Source organism: Acinonyx jubatus, chromosome E3 (assembly GCF_027475565.1).
Source record: "Acinonyx jubatus isolate Ajub_Pintada_27869175 chromosome E3, VMU_Ajub_asm_v1.0, whole genome shotgun sequence".
Lineage (NCBI taxonomy): Eukaryota > Metazoa > Chordata > Mammalia > Carnivora > Felidae > Acinonyx > Acinonyx jubatus.
Window position 1 is genome coordinate 11,074,418 of NC_069398.1, and position 27,097 is coordinate 11,101,514.

Below are 27,097 nucleotides of genomic sequence, written 5' to 3' on the forward strand. Positions count from 1 at the left end.
TTGCTGTAAATAGAATCACACTACATGTATCACACTGTGCCTTATACCCTTCCTTCAACATCGATAAGCTATTCCAAGCCGACAGGTGTAGCCGTGGTTTATTCATGTTCATTGCCGTACACTCACCATTCACGTAGACCACTGTTTATTTATCCAGTCAGCTGTTGATGGACATTTGGGTTGTTTGCAGCTTTCTGCTATCATGAACATCTTTATTCAGTCACTCAGAACATGTGTGCAAGGGTTTCTCCAGGCAGTGGATCTAGGAGCAGAATCCCTGCGTTGCAGGGAACGTGCATACTCAGTTTTACTTGATAATGCCACTTTTCTGATGTGGTTGCACTAATGGACAGTCCCCACCTCCAGAGTCTCTGACCTGATTGGCTAGGGCAGGGCTGGGCATTGACAATATTCAAAGCTCCCCAGATGGTTCCATCATGAGGCTCCATGTCCACCTTTGTTTCCAGTCCATCAACTCTAGAAAGTATTTTTTTGATTCTTCAGTTTGGAGGAGTGGTCCTAGCATCCCTTTCTGCTCTCTACTCTGAAGATTTTTGTGTAATAATCTGAAAGAGCTAACACGGCTTTTTCCCAGGCAAAGTCAAAGTGTGGGCTGGCTAAGAGAGGTTGTCAAGGCATGGACAGGAATTCGTTAAGATAGTGGGACAAAAGTAGGGGCAGCTGGGTGGCTCATTTGGTTGAGTGTCTGCCTTCGGCCCAGGTCATGATCTCCCAGTTCTTGCGTTCAAGCCCTGCGTCAGGCTTGCTGCTATCAGTACAGAGCCTGCTTCGAATCCCCTGTCTCTTTCCCTCTCTGCCCCTCTCCTGCTCATGCTCTTTCTAAAAAAAACAAAAAACAAAAAAAAAAAAAAACTTGAAAAAGAAGAAAAGATACTGCTGGGGCACCTGGGTGTCCCAGTTGGTTAAGTATCCAACTCTTGATTAAACTCACGGTTTGTGAGTTCGAGGCCCACATCAGGCTCTGTGTTTACAGTGCAGACCCTGCTTGGGGTTCTCTCTCTCCCTTTGCCTCTCTCTCTCTCTCAAAATAAATAAATAAACTTAAAAAAAAAAGATACTGGGACAAAAGTGAGCAGATGAATTCTAACTTCAGGCAGGTCTGAGAAACTACAGAAAATCCAAGGGCTGGGAATTCTTCACAGAAGCCAATCCTTCCTTCTCTGTGTGGCTATTAGTAGCCTCTAGCATCTGTCAGTTATAGGCTAGAGAAGTCATTTAACCTGCTTAAATTTTGAGACAAAGAGGGGAATTCCTGATTCTTCTAAACTGCTGTCAGGATCTTTATGGTCATGTTTTTTTAAAGGCATTCCAACCGCAGTTTGGGTTTCTCAACCCTGGCGAACAGTAGCAACATATGGGAACTTTGAATAAATACTGGTGCCTCAGACCAACTACATCAGAATGTCTGGGGTGAGACCCAGGCACTCACAGGCTTCTGAAGGGGCCCGGGAATGATTCTTAGACATAGTCAGGGTAGAGAACCACCAACAGTGGTTCAAATTTTAACTTGTATCCATCAGCATCACCTGGGAGCTTGTTAAAAACCTAGATTGCTGGGCTCCACTGTTTCTGATTCTATAGGTCTGGGGTTGAGCTGTCGGCTTGTATTTCTAACAGGTTGCCAGTGTTGCAAACGTTGCTAGTCCCCCCCAATCACACCTAGAGTACCATCTTGCTCCTGAGGTTTCCCTGTATACCTACTTGTAGAGACCCAGATCAGCCATGTACTGTGCCTGGTCAGGCTGGTAGCTTAAAATCAACTATGGAAATCAGCAAATACTACAAGTCAGGACTCTGCCATCCCCACTCAGTTGCTAAACATTCACATCCGGATCACATCATGGATCAGCAGGATACTGGGAGAGCACCTTCAGGGGTGTAGAGCATCCTTGGCTATGCAGGATCATTGTCATCAGTAGGGTCTAGATGCACATGGGGTGTTCATGGTGGTTACCCGTAGATCTTCCATATATATAGAACAAAAAAGATGTACACATTGAAAACATTTCTTTGAATTTTCCAGTGACCACAGGTTCCAAGTATTAAAAATACTTTTTCTGGTTCGAGTTATTAATACGATCATTAATAGTTCACAAAGCCAAATAAATACATTATAATTCTTGGTAGTTATTAAGCATAGAAAGGAGACTCCGTTGGACAAATTGCCTCCTTGTTTGACACCTGGGGATTTTGTACACACTAGGCAATGCCAGGATGGGGAGAGGTAAGAGAGGGGGTTGGTATACATCCCACAACTGCAAGTCCACGGTGGGAAGCTGCAGATTTAGAGGTTGACTTTCTTTGAATAAACCATGACCAAGTACCCTTAGAAAGTCTTTGTGTAGCTCCAGCTTGAAGACTGCTGGGCTAGTCTGGGCTGATGAAAGCGTTCGCCCCACTTCCAACAGGAAGTAACTGTGTTGCACGTGATGGTGTCCACACCTCACTCCATGCGTGGGCCTGGCTGGATCAAAACATCCGCCTTACGTGGTAACAAGCCCCAACACCCTTTCTGCTAGGACACTGCTCTCCACGTGTAACCAGAGCCCACGACCTTGTTCAGAAGAACCTTCAGGCACTAATGTCCAGGACAAGCACTTGGACATTTAGAAGCAAAGACTTATTAAAAATGAGAGGATCTTTCTGAAAGGATTCCATCTCCTTCCCCACCCCCCCCCCAACCCCCAGGGGACTGAGTTTCCCTATTTTTCCAGGGGAGGGGCTTGTACCTACTGGGACAAGTAGTGCCATCCTGTGTTCTGTGAACTTTCCTGTTTGGCCAATGCAGGAAATCCCCCATATCACATTCTTTTCCAGACCGTGAAAAGATTCTTTTCTGACCTTGTATTCACCCCAGTGTAATCCTGAGTTTTTAATTTTGGGCGAGTGGGGGGAGCAAGGTGAGTGGTAACAGATTGGGCTGAGTCAAGAGCCTGGAATCTGTCATCATCTTCAGTAAAACTTCCTTTCTTCAGTTCCCCTGACCTGCAAAGCACCCTTTTGACCTTCTGCTGAACTAAATTAAGAATGGCTGTGATGGACTTTGAAGGTATTACACTAAGTGAAGTAAGTCAGGTAGAGAACGACAAATACTGTATGATCTCATTTATATGTGGAATCTAAAAAAGCCCAACCAAACAACCAAACAAACAAAAAAACAAACCAAACTCACAGGAAAAGAGATCAGACTTGTGGTTACCAGGGACAATACAAACCTCCAGTTACAGGATAAATCAGAACTAGGGATGTAATGCACACATGATGACTATAGCTAACACTGCTGTGTCATTGAGTAGATCCCAAGAATTCTATCACAAGAGGTTTTTTTTCTGGTTTTCTTTTTATTGTACCTATAGAAGATCAATGTTAGCTGAACCTATTGTGGTAACCATTTCACAATCTACGTAAATCAAACCATCGTGCTGTATGCCTTCAACTGATACAGTAGTGCATGTCAATTCTTTTTAATTAAAACTGGGGGAAGAAAGAATGGCCATCAACATTGCATGGTTTTGAAACTTCAGGTTCTGTCCCTGGAGCACAATGGCCCTGCGTCCTTCCCGTGGCGCCAGAACCATAGCAGGTGCTCATTGGGTTTTGGTGTCATTGACTCTACACATCAAAATTTGCTGTTTTCAAAATGACAAGTCTGTCTAGATATGCAAATCGATCCTGACTTTCTCTTTCATTTCTTTGCAGTGAAATGCAAAATGGAGAAAGAGGAGGAGGCCTGAGCTAAGACTCCACCACCTTATTTAGCCACTGGTGGGATCTTTTCCCTTCGGAGCTTCAGTGACCCTCTGTGAGGAAAATGTACGAATTATGCTTCCTCTCTGTTAACTTTCTTAATGACTACATTTGGTACATGTGAATACAGAATCTTTTCTGCAGAAGATAGCATTTGTGGCACAGATGTTTTAGTGCGTATCGTTTATCCTAAGACAGTACTGATCTTAACTTTCTGCAGTATCTCCAAATTTTATTCTTGTATCCATATTATTTCTTCAGTGTTTCAGGTGTATTCTTCTGCACCAGCCACCACTAAAATGTACAACAAACTCTGGCTTCCAAGAGATGTTGACATGCTTTAGTTACCAGTTTCCCACTCTGGGCTGCCTTTGCAAAAATCACTATTTAAATTTAAGTCCCAAACCTCTGCAGTGGGTTTTAAGTTGATCTGGTTTTAAGTTACTCATTTCATAAAAAAGACATACTGCCTGCGATCATTTCCAAAGGAGACTGACTCTTAACTCTGACTGTAGATCCAACAAGGTGAGACACTTAAACCCAAACAGTAACAAAGGAGGTTTGTTGTCAAGTCCCCAGAATATTATAGAAAAGTTCCTCATTTGATGGGTAAGCTAACTTATTACCCTCATTTGTTCTGGGGCTTGCTGTTATCCAGGATTCCCCCATTCACAATGCCACAGAGTTAGCCTCCAGGCAGATCCGAAAGAAAGCCTAGTAGTTCTACCGAGTGTTTTGACAAGCTACCACACATCTTTAAGTAAATAGTAATGCCTTTATTTTTGTGTTAAGAACAGCATTTTGAAAATAAAACCTATCTGCCCATGCTTTACAACCTTTAAATTTGTAATATTTATATACAGTCATTTATGGTACACATTGATTGTCTTGAAATTTCTTTAACGATTTTTTTTAATAAGTATGCAACAGTCAGCCAGGGGATAAAGGTACATTATAAAACACACATTAATACATTTAATAAATATATATTATCTATCAAAAATGAGCCTTAGCTCTTTATCAATTAATAAAAAGCACCTGCTGAGAACTCCTGTAAGCTGGTATAATCATTGCATCATTGGATTATAAAAGCCACAACGCTCCCTTTCAGTTTGGGGTTTAACTCAGCATTGGCCAACCTAGATCACCCCGAGTTTACACTTGTTCAGTGGGCCCTGACACAATCTGTACTCAAAGCACTGGATCCCCAGAACTTCCCAGTTTGTCAGTTCTCTGAGCTGATTCCCTCACTCCCCACCCTCCATATCCAGTGGAGAAATCCAGGATAGAATGGCCATTTTCTATTAAAAGGGGGGACGAGAGTGGCTATTATAGTCCCAAAGTGATTTTAATAACCGGACACAGAAAGATTTGTGCTTACAATTAGGTATTTTGATCACAGATGCTGTCCTTCCAGGTTATGTTCCCTCAACAAGTGTTGTTTACATAAATAGATCTTAAACAGAGGTGCTATTTGATTTCGTATTTAAACTTTGCTCCGTGGGGGCAGCTAGTGGCCACAGTCTCTTGGCGAAGAGGTCTCTTTGTACCCTTCAGGTGGAGTCATTAGAAAAATACCCATTCTCTGCTCTCTGCCCTCACTCCCCCCCCTGCCCCATTGAGAGGGCATCCAGCCCACTCTCAACCTTAAAGCCAAAATAAGACAAAACCCAGAAGCACGATAACATATCATAGCTTTAAAAAGAAAGGGGGGGAGAAAGGTCTCATCAAGTGAGGTTTCCTGTGGCTCGAAGCTGGTTCCATTTTTATGTTGGTGAAACATTACTTTCCCTTTATAGCCATTTATACCATGCTCACCTTCTATGCCCGGACCAAGAACTGAGAGGGGAAACGCTCAGGTGAATTGCTCCCTTCTGCAAGGGAGGGGGGGCTCTTGCAGACGGAATCACTGATGGGATCAGAGAGCTCCAAAGGACTCCAGAGAGCGGGGGTAAGCAACCATTTCCTGGCATGAGAATGTGTAATGCTGTCGTTTTTCACTGGACTGGACCGAGGTGTTTGGAGATTTCTGTATTCTCAGAATCCTGGGACTGCATGCAACCGCCCCCATCCCCACCCCAGGTCCTAGTTTCTTTCCCTCCCTCCCCTCCCCAGTACTCCAGGTTTCCAGTCCACCAATGATGCTCCTCTGAGAGAGGACTGGAATCTGATTCTCTAGAAGCAAGCACATGCTGTGGGCCGGGGTGGGGCTGTTTCCCAAAGGTCAGGTACAGGTGGCATTCTGCTGCCATGCTTTTTCTTCCCCATGCATGGCAACTCAAGGAAGTACGCTGGCTGGAAGGAAAACTCGAAGTTGACCGCATAGGGACCGCCAAATTGGCCTTGTTTACCCCGCTGCTCTGCAAGGTTGCAGGGGGGGAGCGGGACTGTGACGAGGACGGGACACAGCAGAGACTAGGGCCTTGAGAAAAATCAGGTTTATTAAAACAGCTCAGACATATTGGCTTATGAAGAGGTCAGTTCCCCCCCCCCCCCACCAAACACTAACCTTTTTCATTTTCTTTATAAAGGTTAAAGGCTTATGGGTTGTTTTATAGAAAAAGCAACAGAGTCATTAGCGTAGATGCCAAAGGGCTCACCCTCACTTATACATTTCATGCCATCACGTTAAAATTCTTTGCTTCGAATCACTGCTAGTGATTATGCTGGCCAAACAGTGCAGAGAACATGGGGCTTTTTAATGGCCGAGATGTTCGAAATGCCAAATAACAAAGGAATGACTTGCTTAGGACGGATGGAAACCATGACAGAAACAATGGGCTTTGAAGAGAATCATTTTCATGGAACTTACAGAAAAACAAGTCAAAAATGCCCCACATACCCTCCAAGACAGCAAGAGCCCCTCAAGTGCTCCACCCCCCCCCGGAACTTGCACTCCATCAACGTATGAGATCGGAGAACTCGCTGCGTGCTAGGCAGCAGCGTGTCCTCTCTCCCCTGGGAGGCCCTGCTACGCGACATCATCACAGAAAATCTGCTGTGGCACCTGCCTTCTGGCCTGCCAGCCCAGGGGGCTGGAAGCTGATGGTCCATCTAAGTTTTTGAAATGAACATGGGAATAAAAGCCTGGGAAAGGGTTCGGGCGGAGGGGGGAAAAGAAACTGCTGCCCCAAGCCGGAATACTGCTGTGACTCCACCAAGCAGGGAGGCGGGCTTGTTTTCCGGCCGTTAACCTGGAGCAGGAGGCCCACAGAGGGCACGGTGGTGGGTCACCACTTTCTAAATGTGATGGTCACTTCAATTCCCAGATAGCCTTCTCTGTATTGGCACATGCCAGGATCCCTCCACCACCACTGGTTGGAAAGCTCACCCCGTGATTCGGTTGGGACTCACCTTGGAATCACACCCACAACTCCTTAACTGCTCCTGACCCCCTGAAACGTGCAAACAGGCAAGCTGATGGAACAGTCCCCATTAGTCCTCTCAACGCAACAGTCATCTCCAAGAGGCCACCTGGGGTCTACTCGCTGGGGAGGGCAATGGTGTGGGGGACCTCCACAACCAACCCACACCAGCCTGGCCCACTGGCTGTGAATCTGGTTCTGTTCTACCCCCAGAGGATGAAACAGTCTGCCCAGCCACATTTTCGAGTGAGCCTAATACTATTTGCAATTAGCTTTGCTTTAGTTTGCAGGGATTGAGGTTGGTTTGGTATTACGTGTTTGTGTGTGTGTGTGGCAGGGGGCGAGAGGGCAGTCAGTGTTAGCTTTTCAGTTCAGCAGTGTTCACATTTACAAGAAATCCCCTTGTGCAGGATTTCTAGATCTCCTGGCTGTGAGGCAGCCTTGTTTGGCTACTGTTACTGATTTCTCCCTCAAGAAAGACACAGCCAGGGAATAAAATCGGTAAGAGAGATTCTTATTCTCTGGAACTTAAGTCTTTCACCAGAGGTGTCTTCCAGTGTAACTTGGCGGAGCAGTTGGGATCTGGAAACAAGGATAACACAGCTAAGAACTCTGTGCTTTGCAAAGTCAACATCAAAAACCAATGTGTTAACAATGTGCCAAAGAGAAGTCCCCTTGCTTTCTCCTAATGGGCTGAGTAATTCCCAAGAAAAGTAGCAAGCACTGTGTGTTATATTGCGCTGTTCTTGGGAAGTCATGTCCTTTTTTCTATAATCACGCACCCCTAATGGATGTTTCCTTACCCAGAAACCCCCTTCACTTTCTAAGTCCGGGGTGTATTTATAGACACTGGTCTTGAAGAGACCAGGAGGGCTTAAGAGTGACTGATGGGGCCATTTTCTAACCATATTTATTAAAACACACAGGCCAAATGCTTTTGAGTCAGGCTTTTCTTGGCACCCAATAATAAAACAGCCCAGTGGATGGCAAGGGGTTTTCAGAAAGCAAATCTGTGAGTCTATTTGTCTTTGAGCCTGTTCCAAACCAGTGCAAACCAATGCCTCGCATACCATTCAAAAGGCCAGGAAAACCCGAATTCCCTCCAGAGATCAAAGACCATCCCTGACTTACGTTTAAAAAAAAAAAAAAAAGGAAAAAAAGCTCAGTTTGAGTTATGGAATTGGCACATGATATAAAGAATGGAAGTCCAATTTACATGTGTAAACTGGTATGCATTGTTTCTGAAAGAAGCATGTAGCTATGTTTGGAAATTAAATGTGGGAATGACAGTGTGTCTTTGGATTGCTGGAGAAACAAAATGATGTAATTCTACGGAGGCAAGATGTAAACAATGACAATTCTGCTGAAGGTCTGTTTGGCATCAGATAGTAAAACCTATTTTTGTGCTCACAGGATAGAAATGATAATCACTCCAATTTCTGAAGACATCTTTTAAGGAGTAGAGGTGGGGGAATCCGGTGCCTAGCTGGGGCAGAGACAGGGGCCTGCAGCAGGCGGCGGGGGGGGGGGGGGGGGGGGGGGGGTCGGGGGTGGTTACACTAGGTTGGATGTCAGCAAAATCTGTCAGGGTTTCACAACTCTGGGCTTTTCCTAAAAGTCACCTCCCAGGGAGGGAGAGGTACCTTGTGCATAATGAAAGCCAGAGAATTCATTGGGTACAAGAGCCCCAAGAAACAGGGATGTTTTCAAATGAATCCACAGACTAAGTTAACTAAGTATAGGTGGGTCTTCCGTGCGTGGAGAAAGGGGATAGAGAGGGAAAGAACAATGGAAGCATTGCATGCATTCTAGCCGCAAGGGGCGTCAACTTGAGCCAGTGTTTTTGCAGGGCCCATAAGCAGCCCCCACAGAGCGGTGTGTCCCGGTGAAACTGCCCCCCAACACTGACTGCTCTTTAGGCTTCTGGCCAAAACATCACCTCTTGATACTTACGGTCCCTCCATTGAGCACAACGGCCATCTCAGTCGGCTGATATACATTGCTTCTAAACGGAGCGCTGGGTCTGTTTCCCAAGCTGCCATTGCGAAATCCCGCTGTTCGAAGAGCTGAGGGGAGGCGGGAAGCCGCAACACAACACCAAAAAAAAAAAAAAAAAAAAAAAAAAAAGGAAAAAAAAAAAGCCCCACAATTTTGTTTTCTTCCCCTGCATCAACACCGTGCTCCCAGCACACATCCCCCACCCCCCTCCCTACTCCTCCCATTGTCACAAGCCAGATTCAAAACAAAAGTCACAAAGGGGCTTTGTTCTCTGGCTCTCTTGGAGCATGACCCATCTCAGTGGGGTTGGGAAGTTTGTAGAATCCAGGGCCAGGCTGCTGGGGTGGGGGGCAGGGTTTTGAGCCTCTACCAGAGCCCCCCCACCCCCACCCCCAGCCTCTGCAGCCCATGGGCGATAAGGAAGCACCTCTGCATCCCTCAAGGGTTTCCTCTCTCCCCACAAAACGTCATTCATGTCAAGTTCAATACCACACCGTTCAACCCTGTTCACTGTTTCTAGATACATGCAGGCAGACAACCCTAAGAATGTGGACACTGAGTACACAGTAGAGGTCATCTTCATGGGAAAGTGACTGGGGAGAGAACAGAGGGACTCCCAAGGACCAGGGTGGGGTATTTCTAATCAGGAAAAAAGGGAGAGTGGTAGCACAGAGGGCAGAATATGTCAGCACTTTTTAACCTAAGAAAGGTGGGTAAATGGTGTTTCTTATTTGCTTTCTGCTTGTACAGATCTAATTTTCCTTTTTTTGTAAAGAAAGCCCCAGTTACACAAAGAAACATGGAAGGGACAAATGCATAAGGCTAAGTTGAAGAAGCCAGTCAGTAAAAGCTGCATACTGTTGTGATTCCAACTCAGATATTCTGCTAAAGGCAAAACTATAGAGACAGTGGGAAGACTAATGATTGCCAGGGGCGTCAGGGGTTGGGGGGGGGATGCGGTGTGCAGTGAGGAACAGGTGGAGCACAAGGCATTTTTAGGGCCGGGAAACAATTCTATCTGACACTATAATGGTACATAGATGAGATTACCCGTTTGTCCAAATCTATAGAACTGCACAAACAAAAGAGTGAGCTCTAAAATGTAAATGGTGGACTTCAGTTAATAGTAATGTATCAATATTGATTTATCAACTGCAACAAATGTACCACTAATGCAGGCTATTGATAATAGGGGCATGCGGGAACTCCCTGTAGTTCCTGCTCAATTTTTCTGTGAAACTACAACTGCTCTGAAAAACAATCTATTAAAAACTAATGAAGAAGGTAGAGGCACTATAAAAACAAAAGTCCATCTCAGCAGCAACATGGCATTGTCATAATTTTCATTCTCCTTGAAGGCACTAATCTTGCTTTGCTAAGAAAAGCCTCACTTCAGAGTCTTCCCTGAAGGGAGTCACTTGTCTGCCTGAAAAGTAGCGCGAGAACTTGGGGTTTTTACAAATTACTTGATGCAGGGACCAAAATCACCTTAGCAACATAGTGAACCGTCATAGACTGCCAGCTAGGAGCCAGGCACTGTGTAAAGTACTTTATATATTAACTCATTTAATTTTCATAGCATGATAGGTGCTTTCATTATGTCCACTTTGCATGGGGCACAGAGAAATTAAGTTACTAGCCCAAGGTCCCACTTTTGGAAAGAGGCTACACGAGCATTCAAACCCAGGCAGGGAATCTTTTTTGGTTTTTGTTTGTTTAAGTTCATTTATTTATTTTTGAGAGAGACAGAGACATGTGAAGAGGGGAGGGGCAGAGAGAGGAAGACAGAGAGAGAGAATCCCAAACAGAGCAACCAAGAGTCAGACACTCATTTCCAGGTTGGGGCACCTGGGTAGCTCAGTTGGTTAAGTGTCCAGCTCTTGGTTTTAGCTCAAGTCATGATCTCATGGTTTGAGGGATGAAGCCCCATGTTGGGCACTGCACTGACAGCACAGAGCCTGCTTGAAATTCTCTCCCTCTCTCTTTGTGCTCCTCCCCTGCTCTATCTCTCAAAATAAATAAACTTAAAAAAAAAAAAAGTCGGATGCTTAACTGACTAAGCCACCCAGGCGCCCTGAGAATCTGTGTTCTTAACACCATACTGGCTCCAAATACTGTTTTTAACCATCACATTCAGTTACCTGGAAGCAACTTTTTAAGAGAGAGAGAGGGAAAGAAAGAACTCAAGCTAGGGAGAGGGGCAGAGGGAGAGACAGAGAGACAGAGAGAATCTTAAGCAGGCTCGATGCTCAGAGCAGAGCCTGACATGGGGCTGGATCCCACGACTTTGGTATCACGACCTGAGCGGAAACCAAGAGTCAGATACTCAACTGACTGAGCCACGCAGGGGCCCCAGAAGCAACTTAAACTTAAGTGACAGCTCAGCCCAAGCTGGACCGAAGAAACTGAGGTAGGGTGAACAAATGTTCCCAGACACAGGTACGCCAGTGTTTGCTTTAACGTCTCCCTCCGCGCCTTCAAGCAGCTCATTATGCGTGAGCTGAGCACGGAGATACCTTACCCAGGAAGTAGAGAAGGGGGAGCCAGGGAGCGGCATCAGAGGACTCTTACTAGTCTCAACTCCTAGCCAATACCTGCTGGAAGAGAGGGAACACCAAACAGCACTGCTCTCCTGATAATGCAGAGAACTGGCCAGCTGCGGTGGGAGAATCTGGCCCCAACACATTTCCTCCAAGAAACAAAGGCTCGACTCTACTGGCCATCTGTGGGGTGCCTCAGCCCAAGGGCTCCTCTCTGTAGTAGTTATTTGTGGTTCTCCTCTGGTAAACATCCCTCCCACATTCTGAGTGTTGGCTACGACTGCCTTCTACCCTGGCCTGAGGTTGGCATGTGACTTCAACCTGCCCAATAAGTTCCAATCAAAGTTAACTCTGGGATTTTTGCTCAAGCATCCTGGGAAATGGTCCTCTTTTCCACTGGGACTCTGTGCAAGCCCAGAGTTTGGGGCTGTCATCATGCTAACAGGGCCAAGACATGGAGAAAGACCAACTATAGTCATCACTCACGTCTCTGTGATCTAATGATTCCTGAAGCCTGATTCCCAGTACATTAGTGTCTTGCTGTTGTTGTTATTTTGTTTTGTTTTTGCTGAAGCCAGTTCAAATCAGATTTTTTATTGCTTGCAATGTCAAATGTCCCAACTAACACCCCTCTCTGACCTGGGTCAGCTGTGAAAGACAAGCAGGGCTCATCCATAAGAGTGTCCCCACAGGAATCTAAGTTTACAGGCTGAATGCCAGCCTTCTCTTGCCCAGACTCTGAAAGTGAGGCTAGATTGGCCCTCCCCTAAAAGCTGATTTCAGGGCCTTCCATTAGGAAGCTAAGAGTCAGAGTTTAAATAGCCTTCATCCTAATGAGATCTGAGAGCCCAAATCCCCCAAAAGAAAGAACACTTTTCTTTACTGCTCCTTTGAAAGGTGAACATTTAATATGCCTTGTTAACACTTTCCCAGATGTGATCTGAGGTGCTACATCCTTCAGTGCATTTTAATCTTTTATCACATACCTCATGCCTTGTTGATACTTATTAATAAGCGAGAGGCTGATGAAGTGGTATCTACCTAGGGTCTCATTTGGGGGAAGGAAATACAGAAGCTGAGGGCACTGGGACTTGACCTGCAAGGAAAGAGAGCCCAAAAGGCTGGCTAGCTAAAATGCAAAAGAAACAGGGCCAACTGTAGCTCCTAGGCAAGGCCCTTTGTGGGGCCTGGTTCCCTAAAATACAAGCTGGCTGAGGTCAGCACTAAAGACAACAGCTGTTCTCACAGTGACAAGGAAGCATACCCAGATGTTCCCCAGCCAGCAAAGCAAGCGTTTCTAGAACAAAGGCAATCCTAGCCAGGACTCCAATTTAGCCTATGTGAACTTTGCCTGGGGCTCACCCTGCCTGGTCCCATTGGTCCCAGGTGAATTCTGGTGGACACACATTTGGGATGATCCAAAACAGGGCTATTAAAACTAAGTCTGACAACATCCAAGGTTGGGGAAGAAGTGGGAAAACAGGAATGGGGCTCTCATGAGTTATTAAGCCGGGGGAGGGGGAAGACAGTAAATTAGTTTAACTTCTGGGGGGCCATTTGGCTGTATATATGAAGATTTAGAGACTCTTTTATGCATGTCTAGGAATTTTTTTTAAGTTAATTGATCATGGGCCCAGAGGTGAATGTTCACTGCAGCATTACTTATACGGAAAGCCAGAAACAAGTGGAATGAATATGCATCAGCAGAGGATGAGAAAAGTAAACGATTGTGCCTAATGGGAAGCTCGGCATCATGAAAAGGATACTATGCTCCGCAGTCACTGGCCTGGAAGGGCCTCTGTCCATGAGACAATGCTGATTTAAGCAAGCACACTGCAGAACACTGCGTACATTGGTGGCTACATCTGTGAGTCACTTGGAGAGCTCAAAAAACCTAAGCCCAAACAGACTTATCCAATCAGAACAAGGGGGCAGGCCCTGGTAATTTTTTTGAGCTGCCCAAGTGATTCTAACGTACAGCTAGGTTAAGAACCGCTCTATGGGATTGTCTTGTCTCGTGTGTGTGTGTGTGTGTGTGTGTGTGTGTGAAAGAGAGTGGGAGGAAGAGAGGGAGGGAGGGAGAGAGACTGTGTGTGTTCACTGAGAGATGTCTGGAAAGATGGGAGCAGTCAGCAGCAGCTCCCTTTGGGCAATGGGATTCTGAACAATTTTTGTTATTTTTACTTGCTGAAACTTCTACATGATTATTGTTGGTTTTTATCATGAAAAAGGAATAATAAAGCTATTTTGTTTTGGAAAAGAAAGAGGGGACAGAAAGACAACTCACTTGGCTTGGGAATGTGTCAGAGCGTGAAATAGAGGAGGGTGTGACGTACCCCTAGACCCCTCATCACCAATGTGCCAGGCCTGATACTATTGGTACCGACCTGGGTCCCAGATACCTTTGTCCCTGGATCTTAAGTACATATGAAGTACTGGCTGCATTTTCACAAGAAAAGATGCATGTAGTAGAGAACCAACATCCCCCATCTTCCCTGCTCTTATAGTGTGAGCTTGAACAAGTTGCCCGATATTCCTGGACATCAGTTTCCTGCTCTATAAAATGGGGGACTGATAAACCCTGTATCCTCAAAGCACAAAGTTGTCCAGGCACATCAGTAAGATAAGGGCCACTCAAGTGCTTCGAGAAGAGAGGAGTATTCTTTTTTTTTTTAGATACTGATTTGTTTGTTTTGAGAGAGCGAGCATGAATGGGGGACAGGCAGAGGGAAAGAGAGAGAGAATCTTAATCAGGCTCCACGCTCAGCATTGATTTCATGATTGTGAGATCATGACCTGAGCCGAACTCAAGAGTTGGATGCTTAACTGAACCACACAGGTGCCCTGAGAGATGAGTAATTCTGTGGTAGACTAATCAAGCATGTGGCCTCTGGATCCAGCCTGTGTGGACTCAAACCCTGGCTCTGCCTCTTAGGCAAGATGTGTAGCCTTTCTGTGTGTCAGTGTCCTATCTGCAAAATGGACCTCAGTGGGTTATTGTAGGGATTAAATGAGATTAGCCACTAAAATGCTCAGAATGGTACCTGGTCCATGGTAAACACCTACTAAGGTTAAACATTCTTACTTTTGAAGACCCCAATGCTTGGATAGTTCTAGCATCTCTGTTTTATTACAAGTAAACTAGACCATCAGGTTCAACAACACTGAGTCTTAACCATCTGGGGTTCGCAGACAGCTTTGAGAATCTGACAAAGTGACAGACAAAAATTCCCCAATGAATGTACAAAAATGTACATCCATTTCAGGAGTTCTTATTACCTTTGAGGTCCAAGGGGAGTCTATGGGTCTCATATAAAGAGGATCCTGTTCCAGGAGGAGCCAGGGAAGAGGTGGCTCCACCAGGACCCCACGAATTAGCCAGGCTCCTGACCTCTGCTCATCACATTCCCTGGAGGGCCCTCTGGGCTCCCAGTGATTATCCCCATCCTGACTCCTATCTTTTCCTGGTAACATGGTGAACCAGTGCCACCAGAGCTGACACTCCTGCTAAACCCTTTGACAAACATGGGCTTGCTGGCCTGAGGCTTTCTAGGAAGAATGAAACAGCTCTGATAAATACCACACCAGGGTTTCCAGCCCTGTCCACAGGTGGGGCCTCCCCCCAGTGGGTCTGGCCAGGAGTCGGGGGTACAGATGAAGCTGGGCACATCCAGGTGGGGAGGAGGGCACTGGGTGGCCTTGGAGGACCTGATGGTTCGATGTGCTTCCCCCTGCCTGCAGGGGACAGGCAGGCTGCCTTTAGCACTCAACCCAGAAAAGTAGACTCTGCAATACAGCTGGCTGGTGAACATTGCCCAGGTACCTTGGTGAGCATCACTGAAAAGGGGACTGTGACCATCTGGAATGGGCCATCTCCCAGCTGTATGTCCTTGGGCAAGTGACTGAACCTCTTAGAGTCTCCACTTAATTCATCTATAAGGTGGAGATACTAATGGGACCTATCTCAGTGGGTGGAGGTGAGGCCTAAAGAGAAAACAGAGATTAAGGCCTTAGAATAGTGCCTGGCACATAGTAAATGCTCAATAAACAATGACTATACTAGGTAATAATTACTACTGCTGCTGCTGCTACTACTATTAATGCTGTCATTATTATTATTATTATTATAGCCCCTGATAAATCTTCAGGTAACTGAGACAAGGCAATTTTATTTAATTTCAAGTGCTGGGAACTTAGCCGACTCACTTGAAGTAATGACTCTAAGAAATACTTCTGAAGCATCTATAGGGGCTCTGAGTGCCTGCATCACATCCTCTAGGCCCACCTCTGAATCCCGCCACAGCAGTGTGGACAGTCCTGGGTACCCAGACAGCCTCCACCTCTAGTGCCCACTAAATCTCTGCTTTTGTGCCTCAGAAGCCAATGGAACTTATGTAGCCAGAGTAGTGGGAGATGTGACAATGAGAGTAGGAGACCGAGGACACACATGAGGGTGAGTGATGGAGGAACTGGTGGCAGATGCTACAGGCTCCAGATTTCAAAGATCAAGTCTGAGGCTCGTTCTACATGCATCCCTGGCAGGACCGAGTCCCAGCTGCCCACAGCAGTGACCAACATATTGATCTACTTGTTTGGGCATTTCTGCCTTCTTGGTCTTGTTATCCGTCCCTCTCCCTTGCAGGGAACACTTCCTGGGTAAGCCAGCTGTACCCAAGTCTTGGGCTCTGCTTTCAGGGGAACCCAAACAAGATACACATCCAGCATGCCAGGTCCTGGGGGAGACCTCAGCATGTGACACTCAGTATGTTACTTTTCACAACTCGAGAGGTACATTCTCTCATTGTCTGTATTTTACAGATGAGAAAAACAGGTTCAGAGAGGTAAAGCAATTTGCTTAAAGCCACACGTCGAGGAAGTACAAAGGCAGGATTTGAATCCAGACATCTGACTCCAGGGCCCAATTCATACACTCGTGATGACGAAAGTGGGAAGGAGACACAAGCATTGCTCCCAATATCCCCTGCATCCATCTAGCACTTGGACTACAAACTCAAACACTTCCAGGTAGCCAGAGAATTAATGTTAATATGTTATAGTGACTGGGTTAGGGGCAAGAGGGAGTGGTGGGGAGTGTGGTAAACACAAAGTGGATCCCCATGTAAAGGAACAGCCACTTGGACTGCTTGCATAATTTAAGTACTGTAAATAATATTGCATAAACATAGGGGTGCATATATCCCTTCCAACTAGTGTTTTCATATTCTTTCGGTAAATAGCCAGGAGTGCAATTACCGGATCATAGGGTAATTCTATTTTTAATTTTTTGAGGAACCTCCATACTGTCTTCCACAGTGGCAGCCCAAGTGTCCCTCAATAGATGAATGTATAAAGAACACGTGTATGTATACAATGGAATATTACTCAGCCATAAAAAAGAATGAAATCTTGCCATTTGCAACAACATGGGTGGATCCAGAGAGTAGAATGCTAAGTCAATGCAATACTGTATGATTTCACTCTTATGTAGAATTTAAGAAACAAAACAAACGGAAAAACAAAAACAGACTCTTAACTATAGAGAACAAACCAGAGGGGAGGTGGGTGGAGGTGGGAGGGTGGGTAGCACAGTTGAAGGGGATTAAGAGTACACTTGTCCTGATGAGCACTGAGCAATTATTCGGAGCTGTTGAATCACTGTATTGTGCCCCTGAGACTAATATAACACTGCATGTTAACTACACTGGAATTAAAAACAAACAAACAAACAAAAGGAGCAGCCACAACTCCTGAGAGGTCGGGCCTTCCTGCACACACGTCCATCAGCTCCAGACAATTGTTGCCAGGTGGGAATGTCGACCCAGCATTGCCAGAGCTGACTTTTCAAAAGAGGTGAGAAACCTGGGTTTTATATTTAAATAAGTCGGCAATTGATAGGAAAACATGCTAATTAAAAACCCATCTCTGGGCCAGTTTTATTTAGCACAGGAGCCAATGTTTGTGGGCTCCCATCTGCCAGGACACTGCCCTCCCCCACCCCCCCACCCCCCTCCCGGATCACCCATCCCCACTGGAGAGAAAGAAAGGAGTCCTTCTGGGGCAAATGGCCCCAGAGGCCACCCCGCGCCAGGGGGTGGGGTGGCGATCACGTTACCTGCGTTGTGTTCATCCATGGAGAAGGCCTTGTTCTCCATGTAGGTCCGCGGCAGCTGCACATCCTCCTCAAACGCCGTCTCCCGCATCCTCGGCTGCGACGTGTCGAAGTAGTTGGGCGTGTTCTCCTGCGGGGCCGGCAGAATGGTGCAGTGGATTTCAGGGATGGCATGGAAGATGACGAAGACCCAGCCGCTGGCCACCAGTGTGATGGCCAAGGTGGGGTCGCCCCAGGCGTCTCCCTGCCGCAGCTCCGCGTTGCCAAAGAGGTACATGGTCATCCAGGCCACCCAGATGAGCACAGAGAGGAAGGCCGTGACCAGAATGCAGGCCCCGTTCTGCTTCCACTTCTTGAACTTGCCGCACAGCGTGAAGAGGGCCAGCCCCAGGGCCGCCACAAGCAGTACCATGTCGTAGATGAGGGCCATTACAAAGTCCATGGGCTCGTAAGCGCAGGCCGGCTTCGCGTCGCGCAGCACGGTCAGCACCAGCCACTCGATGGCGATGATGACCTGCACGAGCATCAGGCACAGCGCCACGCCCACCAGCTGCCAGCCGGATGGGCTCTTGCCATGGCGCACCAGCCTCCGCACACGCCACGCCTGGCTCAGTAGGCAGGAGAAGCAGAGCGCGAAGAGGACGCCCCAGAGGAACCTGCGGACCGAGCAGATAGTCTCATCCTCCCGGATGATGAAGGCGAACGTCAGCCCGAAGAGGCCCAGGGTCCCCAGGAGGAAGAGGAAGTGGAGGCCCACGGGGTCCTTCTTCTCCTTGTCCTTGATAAATGGCAGCCGCACCAGCAGGATGAGCATTAGGAGCAGCGTGATCAGGGCGCCTGCCCCAGCCACCGCCTCCACCACGATGCCCCAGATGGTGTCCAGGTCGCAAAGGGACACGTACTGAGGGAGGAGATCCAATCCGCAGCCCCGGGACGTGCTTGAGTTCTCAGAAGCCCCGGAGGCAATTACGAAGAGCAGGAGGAAGGCGAGCACCTGGTGGGTTCTCATCTTTCCCTCTGACACCAGAAATGTTCCAGAATATTGAGGATAGAGGAGATGTTTGGAGGGAGAAAAAGACCAGTTCACTGTCAGATTCCCACTTTCCTGACTTCTTTAAGACCCACCTCCTTTCAAACCTGCTAGCCCATAAGTTACCTCTGACAGGTCAGAAAAAGGCACCCCTTTCTCCAGACAGCACAGCTCCTGGGGTGGGGGTGGGGTGCATGACCCGGATTTCAGCTCCCATCTGCTGCTTTGGTCTGGCACAGTGAACAATCATGAATCATCATTGCTAGTGGTTGGAGAAGAGCGTGAGAGAGAGATTCACTCTCTCTGTATAGTCTTTTGTATTCTTTGATTTTTATATTCTGTGCTGTGTCTGACCTCTTCAAAAATAAGGGAATGAAAGCAAAACTTTAAAGAGACAGCCATGAACCCAGCACTGTGCTGAGAATGGTATGTACTGCCTCCTTTCAGTCTCTCAATGGTAACGGCTAATATTTACCCATGACTCACTCGAAGCCAGGCACTAGGCACATCCAGTCCTTACCCTGGTGACAAAACAGGGTCTCCAAGGGGTTAGGATACTCGCCCAAGCTCCTAGAAGCATGCCCTCATTTCCAACATGCCATATCCAATATGAACTATCTTCCTGGGATCCCCCTCTCCCTCTGCCCTCACACCTCCCCCAAAGGTCACCAGGGAACCCATCCTCACTGCACCTCCATCCCTCCCTCCCCAGGTGCTTGCAGGATTCCCCTTGGTACTCTTTCTGGACTCCCCACAGCAGCCATGGCAAATGGGCTTAACCCAAGTCCCATCTTGCCCCTCCTGCTCCTTCTGCTTAAACACTCTTGACCCCTTGAGTGGAAAACTGCACCCCCCCCCCACCTCCCTGACCATGTCACCCTCTGAGACCTTGGCCAAGGTCACAGCCCCATCCCTCTTCACCAGAGCCTATTTCTTTCTTTGCTCTAATCATCTCTGTATTTTTTTTTCTTCCCTGTCTACTTTGTTTCTCTCATTCTTTTTCCTCTTTTCCCTGCCTTTCTCCACTTCAAGATGCAGGAGGACACAGACACTGTCTAGGTCATCACGGTAGACCAGGGTTTCTCAACTTTGGGGTCACTGACATTCTGGGCCGACCATTCTTTGCTGTGAGGGCTGTCCTGTGCATTGTGGGATGTTCAGCAGTGCCCTTGGCTTCTATCCACTGGATGGGTGCCCGTGGCACACCCATTCCCCCAACTGTGACAACCCCAAAATCTTTTGACGTTGCCAAATGTCCCATGGGGGTGGGGATGCAAGATCGCTGGGATGAACACCACTGGTGTAGACTGAAGCACCAGCACACAGTGCTGGCACAAAATAGATGCTTAGTAAATGTTGAATGAACGACAGACTTATTCACCAGGACCCTATCCTCTACCCCACTGGCACCAGCTCTTGCTTTTGGAGGGAGCCTGGCCTTCAGAAAGCCATGGCCTACACAGCTGTGCTCTCTTGGTCATTTCCAGGGGGCTCAGGCTGGACCTACCACCTTGGCTGCACATAAGTGAGGCTGTAACCAGCCACCTCCAGCCACCTCCAGCTCATCCCTGGGGCTTCCTTAAGTAAATGCAGTATCGACTTCTCTCTCTCTCTCTCTTTCTGCTCTTTTATGGGATCCCGTGAGCAGCACTGATCCTGCCTTGGCCATGAAGCCATTGACTGGGATAAATTATTGATGACACTGGATGAGGAGCCTGGTGCTATACGGATCGTCACCTTTGCCTATAGATGAGAGAAGGCAGGCCCAGAACAGAAGGCATCTGGCAAGAGATGCTTCTTCTTTTTTTTCCTTTTTTTAATGTTTATTTATTTCTGAGACAGAGACAGAGCATGAGTGGGGGAGGGGCAGAGAGAGAGGGAGACAGAATCTGAAGCAGGCTCAGATTCTCAGGTCGCTCGAACGACTGAGCCAGCCAGGTGCCCCATGGCAAGAGATGCTTCTTAAATGCCTCCCAGCATCCCACCCAAGCAAATTAGGGGCGAGGATGCACGCCAGAGGCTGGCAGTCAGACTCATGGTCCGGCCCCTATTCATCCAGCCAATTAACTTCCCTTTTTGTATTAAGCCAGTTTGAGCTGGGTTTGTGTTACTTGCCAACAAAGAAGTTCTATTATTCCTCCCACATCATGTGGCCCCCTTCTTCCAGGATGTCCTCCCTCCCCAACATCTAGGCATGTGGATGCAACCAATGGCAGCCAGGCGTTTTAGTGGGATCCAGCTGTCTCAAGTGGGATTATTATTATTGTCAAGGATGCCCATGAGGGGACAGCCACCCCACTCTACAGAACAATGTCTAGGATGATCTGGACGGCTACACACTGCCTCAGTATGAAGCAGAGTCTGGCTCATGTAGGATTTCTGGGGGATTCAGAATTGCCCTCCAGAGTTTTCTATTTTGCCATAGTGACAATGACAGTAACTAACTCTTAGTGCTTGCAACACTGTAGGCACACTTTTATGAACTTCACATATAGTAATGACTTATAATCTGCACAGTGACATTACGAGGCAAGTACTATTACTATTTCCATTTTACAGGAAATAAAACATGGAGTTCAGCTGGCTTGTTCGAGGTCACACAGCTAGAAAGTGGTGGAGCCAGGAGGCAAACAATTGTACTATTGTTACTTGGGCTTCTTATGGCAGACCAGGGCTCTAGAAATGTCACCTGGTGAGGGAGCCCTTTGCTGGCCAGTCTGTCTAAATTAGGTCCCTCCTGCCTCCCTTAAGCTCTACGCCAGTACTTTTGATTTTCATCTTTGTAGCATGTGCCATAATTTCCAAATATTTTGTTACCCTTTTGGTCTGTTTCCCCCCTCTCCCATGTCCAAGCCCTTGTTTGTCTTGTTCTGCACAGACTCTAGTACTTGGCACATGGGCAGGGCTCACAACCCAGCTGCTGGATAAATATGGATGAATGGATAAATATGGTCTCAAACAGGGGTGCCTGGGTGGCGGAGTCGGTTAAGTGTCCGACTTTGGCTCAGATCATGATCTCACGGTTCATGGGTTTGAGCCCCGTGTCGGGCTCTGTGCTGACAGCTCAGAGCCTGGAGCCTGCTTTGGATTCTGTGTCTCCCTCTCTCTCTGTCCCTCCCCTGCTTGCATTCTGTCTCTCTCAAAAATAAATCAACATTAAAAAAAAAATTTTTTTAAGTATATGGTCTCAAACCGTCATGTGACCCCAGTAGGGCAGATGTTCTTATTGCTGTCTTACAGAGGAAAGAACTGACGGTCTGAGAGGGTTAAGTCAAAGTTTCATCCTCAGACTGCCAACAGCAGCAGTGTCGCCTGGGAGCTTGCTAGAAATGCAGAATCGCAGAGGGTGGGCCTAGCCCCCTGTGTTTCAACAAGCCCCTGCAGCAAGCTCCAAGTGTGTTCAGATGACTGGGCACACGGAGGGCTGAGAAGCTCAGACATACATGCATCAGGGTAAGCCAGGACCCACGGCCCCAGTACATTCTGCCTCACCAACCCTGCCAGAGAGCAAGCGGGAGGCACCCACTGTCAGGATGCACCCCATCCAGCTGCATCAGCCACTTAGTGCTTCCTCCCCCCACCCCTACCCCCCCCCCCCACTCTGCATCCCAGCCCCAGGAAAAGAGCAGTGCTCCAGGAATCCCAAACTGAACAATGCCAGATTAGAGGTTTCAAGTCAGCCGCAGGCAAGGCTGATTGGGACGGGATGAATATATGGCAACAGACCCATGGGATGGAGGCGTGCAGCTCCTCAAAAGGAGTAATGAACAAATGTGAGCGACTGCACAAGCCTCGGCTCACATACTAATTACCTTTGCTGCCAGCCGGGCTCCCAGAAATGTGACTCATTCAGAGGCCCTTAAATACACTATCTCTCTCTCTGTGTCACACACACACACACTCTCTCTCTCTCTCTCTCTCTCTCTCTGTCCGCCACCCCCACCTGCAGAGGGGCCAGAAGCCTCCGGCAGGTGGTGGAGGAACACGCTCCATTTCTCCATCTCCCCACGAGCTGGGGCCTTGTAAAGGCTGGAAAGAATGCAGGCAAGTTTCCTTGCGTGAGAAAGGACAGCGCTGCCTGCCTGAAGGCCACATTCAGGGCTGGTTCTCCCAGCCCCGATCCCCATCAAGCAGGGTGAACTGCTGAGTGGGGTCTTCTGGTTTCAAGTCCTGCCCTTGCCACTTGCTGGTACCTGGTGACCCTGGGTGGCTGATTGAACCTATCTTGCCTCAGTTTTCCTCATGTGCAAAATAGGGGCGTTAACAGTACCCAATATGTGGTTGTGAAGATTAAAATAGTAAGTTTTAGGACAGTAGTTGACACAGGGTATGCTGTCTGTTAAATAAATAGAAATGGTTGGTAAATATTCCTTCAACTGAGGTTATGAACTTTCCTGACTGCTTTTCCAGGAGGAGCAGTTGCCATGGAGATGGGGGAAGAAGGGGGTTCACCCAAGTGTTTATCCACGACTGGTTTCCAGCCTTCCCCATCATGCCAAGCAAAGAGATCCCTGAGTAGAAGGGGAGATATCTTTGGTAGTAGTCTACCCTAAGAACCTCTAAACTCACCTGATACCCAAAGCAGGTGCTCTAAGTGGAAGCCTCCCTGTGAAGGTGGTTTTCCCACGGGAAACCCAGGCCAGCCTGGGTGCCCTGAAGCCCAGTCTCTCTGTCAAGAAGTCAGAGGGAGGACATCCAGGGACCAGACACTGGCCATTCCCTTGGGAAACTAGTGTCCTCATCTGCCCACTACCCATATGAAAAGAGATACAAGATGTATAAAACCACTCTGAACACACATTCCGACCAGCCTCTCTTCAGCTACTACCAGCAGGGCTCTAAGGAGACCACTTATCCTCCACCTTGAGGCCCCTTCCAGTGCCCAGCAGATCAGAGGCATCTTAAACCTATCTTCTTTAAAGATGTGGGGAGATGCTAGAGCATGGAAGGGAAAGAAAAAAAAAAGAAAACAAAACTGAGCAGGCGGGGAGGGGGCTGTCCCACTCCCGGGCATAGTTAGTAGTTCGGTACGTGGATGAATGCCTGGCACAGAATTTACCCACCCATCAATCTCATCCAGAGTGGAAGACCGCAGTGGGAGTGAAGCCAGACATAACTATGTGACATGGGGCATTACTTAACCTCTCTGACTCTCAGTCTCTTCCTCTATAAAACAAAGATAGCGGCTGCCTTCACAAAGCTGGCGTGAAAAGTACACGAAAAATACTCAGCAAAGGGTTGGGCACAAAATAAGTGTCTTATTAAAAAGACAATCATGATTCCATTGTCTTTCCTGTTGAGAAAATGGAGGTAGAGAAGTTAGGCAGCTTGGCCAGAGGCTTACTGGAATTCATAGGCCATTTCTCTAAATGGACGAAAACCCATTTCTCCGAACTCCTGACCCAAGGCTTTCCACTGCACCTCTGATTTGAGCCCTCACCCCACGTCTGGCAGAAGGCCAGGATGAGGCTGTGAAGCCAGTCTCCCCACACACCCCAGCATGACACCGTGTCCCAGCCCACTCCTGTTAGAGCTGATGGTGCTGGTGCATTTCCTGCTCCGTGAGATTAAACTGTTACAAGGTTTCCTGACATTAAACTCTTTCCCAGACCCACAATCCCACCATCTGATACCTTTTCCAAGTTACACCATCTCATAATCTTCATTCCCAACGCTGCCCAGACCACCAGCCTATTTGGGGGCCCTTGAATTTAATAAGCCTCCTAGGTTAGTAAACAGGGTTGTCAGAACACAAGCTCCGTGATCCATGAATATGCAAAGCAGCTCCAATCCTGTAAATAAAAGCAATCATTTAAATGCAAATTGCATCCCTGGCTGTCCATTCCGGGGTGGATGGTTCCTCTTGGGCAGTAATTCCGAGAAGAAAATGTGACTAACTCAGAACCCCCAGGAAGCTCAGCGTGAAGTGCTTACGGGGCCAAGGGCTCTGGGTGGGGATGGGCAAGAACTACCTCAAAGTGGGGAGTGAATTTTAAAACCTGAGCAGCTCCTCAAGTGGGCTCACAGGGCAGGCCAGGATCAAAGCAGTCCCCACAGGCTGTATGGAGACCCTCAGAGGCTCCCCGCACCTCAACATCCCCAGAGGCAGAACGAAAGGGGAGTTGCTTTCCACTTCCATGTTGAGGTCAGGGGAGTTTTAAAAATTAACATCCCTTGGTTCCCACTCAAAACCCTCCAAGGGTTCACTGGCCCAAGGAGAATAAAACCTAAACTCCTTTCCATGGCCCAAAAGACCGTGGTCTGGCTGGTCTGTACCATTCCTTCTCCCACCCACCCCCTCCACATCTGCTTCCGAGCTCCAGCCACAATGGCCTTTGTTCAGTTCTAAGCTCATTCCCACCTCCAAGCCTTTGCACTTGCAGTGCCCTCTGCCTGCACAGTGGTCCCCCAAGATCTCCCACTGTGGGAGATCTTGCCAGGCTCCACAAAAATATCACTCCCAAGAAAGGTCTTCCATACACACATCAACAGTAGTCACTTTATTTGACATCCTCCTGTTTTATTTTCCTGGCAGCTCTTACCCCAATTAGAAGTTATATCTACTTGCTATTCATTTACTTATGTAGTGTTTGTTCACCCACCTGGCCGGTGCCCCGAGGGCGGGGGCTTGTCCATTTTCTACACTGTACTGCCCCAGACCCAGTTCTGTAGGTGGTACATTTACTAAAAGAACACATTAAGCAATAAAGATTTTGAGCCCTTTCTAACAAGGCTGCTTGCCTGCCCCAAATGGCGACTTCTTTCCCCTTCCATTTTTCTCTTTCTCAACTCAGCTGACCCCTTTTCAGACTTCGAGCAGGAACAGATAGAAAACCCTTCACTCCACAGCCTAGTTACAAAACTGGCCTCGTGGAGTGCTCCCAACCAACAGATGATGATTTGCATTCTATTTACATGCTATTTGCATGCAGCTTAACTCGAAGTTTGAATGCTCCGAAAGCCCCCCACCCCACCGAAGAAACTTCTGAATCAAGGTTCCTTGGCTGAAGTTCCGTGGCTTTTGTGCCAGGTCCCTTCCTTCACTTTTCCCTCACTTCTCTTGTCTTTTCGAGGACCCCCAGTTCCTCCTGGGCGCTGCTCAAGTGCCCCCCCCCCCCATCCTGGCGCAGTTGGGCAGCCAGTGTGGCGCGTGGGCCGGGGCCCCAGACAGGGACGCCGCTGCCCGCCACACTCCAGGGGCCTTTGTCCGCGCTCCAAGGAGCCGCCCCCTTAGCGAACCGGGGACGAGTTGGGAGGGGGAGATTGGCCAGGCCTGCGTGTGACAGAGCAAGGGCCACGGAACGAACTCGCGAGCTGCGCTGGGCCGTCCTCGGTGGCAAGGTCGGCGCTCCGCTCCCAGCCTGCTTAACTCGCTCCCCCGGGCCCAGGCGGGTGCGGACGGTAGGGATCCCGGGATGTGCGGGGCTGGGCACATCCCCTAGGACAGCGAACGCACCACAGCACAGGGCTCGTCCTAAGCCCCAGCCGGGTCTGAACGAAACGCCAACCCCTCGCCATTGTATGCAGCCGCCCCTCATTTGTCCCTCGGCCCCAGGTCTCGGCTCTGCCTCTCTTCCCCCGCAGTGTTCTCCCCTTGTCCCGTAGTGCGCAGGCACTGTCGGCTGCGAGCCTGGCCCCCAACCCCTGCAGCAGGTGCGGCAGCTCACCCCCAAAGCCGGGTCCTTATGCCCCCAGCTTCGTCTGCCCTGTCTGTGGTCAGCCCCCACGCTGACCACGCGGCCCCCTGACCTGCCCGCGGCTCCCCTCACACGACGAGTTACTCGGGTACGGCTGGACTCCTTTACACTACTCCCAGCTGCCCTTTACCTGTGGTCGCCCCCAGACCCTCCTCAGAGACTCGGATCTCCACCTGGTCCGTGTACACAGCACCCCCCCCCCCATAAAGGTCTCCAGGCCTCCCCTCCCCCCGCCCCGCCCTCTACGGCTCTTCTCCCGCGGCACTGTGGTACCCCCCCACTGTCGACCCCCATCTCCCCCAGCAGACTAACCCCCGGGGCCGCTCAGAAGGGCACAAGAAGCAGACTCCCAATCCTCCTAAGCCCACGGCGGGAAAAGTTTCTGGGGTCGTCCAAGCTCCCTCCACCCCATCGGCGCGGCTTGCACTCACCGACCCCCGCGGCCACGCAGCGCGGACGCTCCTGCTGGTTCTCGGCCTCAAGTCACATCTCTGCAGCGCGGCTGCGGCCCCCGCCCCGCGCGCGCCCGCCCGCCCGCCGGTCCTGTCTCACTGCATAGCCCTCGCGAGCCGACGCCTCGCGAGGCGCCC

General features: G+C 48.6%; 2 protein-coding genes across 6 annotated transcripts in view; one reads left to right on the forward strand and one right to left on the reverse strand.

Annotated features, from left to right (window-relative positions):
• Positions 1-3,921, forward strand: part of IQCK (IQ motif containing K) — a 122,334-nt gene extending 118,413 nt beyond the window's left edge. For all 5 annotated transcript variants that reach the window (XM_015067196.3, XM_027043138.2, XM_053213596.1 and 2 more), the window contains one exon: positions 3,721-3,921. In XM_015067196.3, the coding sequence (XP_014922682.2) occupies positions 3,721-3,755 (35 nt within the window). In that variant the 3' untranslated portion in view covers positions 3,756-3,921. The remainder of the gene's footprint in view (positions 1-3,720) is intronic.
• Positions 3,922-4,523: 602 nt separating this feature from the next.
• GPRC5B (G protein-coupled receptor class C group 5 member B) lies at positions 4,524-27,097 on the reverse strand. Its single transcript, XM_027043135.2, has 4 exons — positions 26,939-27,097; positions 17,784-18,797; positions 9,087-9,199; positions 4,524-7,715 (listed from the first exon to the last, which is right to left on the reverse strand). Exons 2-4 carry the CDS (start codon positions 18,787-18,789, stop codon positions 7,671-7,673), a joined length of 1,164 nt encoding a protein of 387 aa, XP_026898936.1. The 5' UTR covers positions 18,790-18,797; positions 26,939-27,097; the 3' UTR covers positions 4,524-7,670.

Bases quoted from the DNA above. Each gene is read 5' to 3' on its own strand.
- GPRC5B (XM_027043135.2), bottom strand. From the start codon at position 18,789: ATGAGAACCCACCAGGTGCTCGCCTTCCTCCTGCTCTTCGTAATTGCC. The intron at 9,200-17,783 runs GTAACGTGATCG...GCCTCCCCTCAG, and splicing joins CATGGATGAACACAACGCAG to CTCTTCGAACAGCGGGATTT. The intron at 7,716-9,086 runs GTAAGTATCAAG...CCTTGTTTCCAG, and splicing joins TTGTGCTCAATGGAGGGACC to ATCCCAACTGCTCCGCCAAG.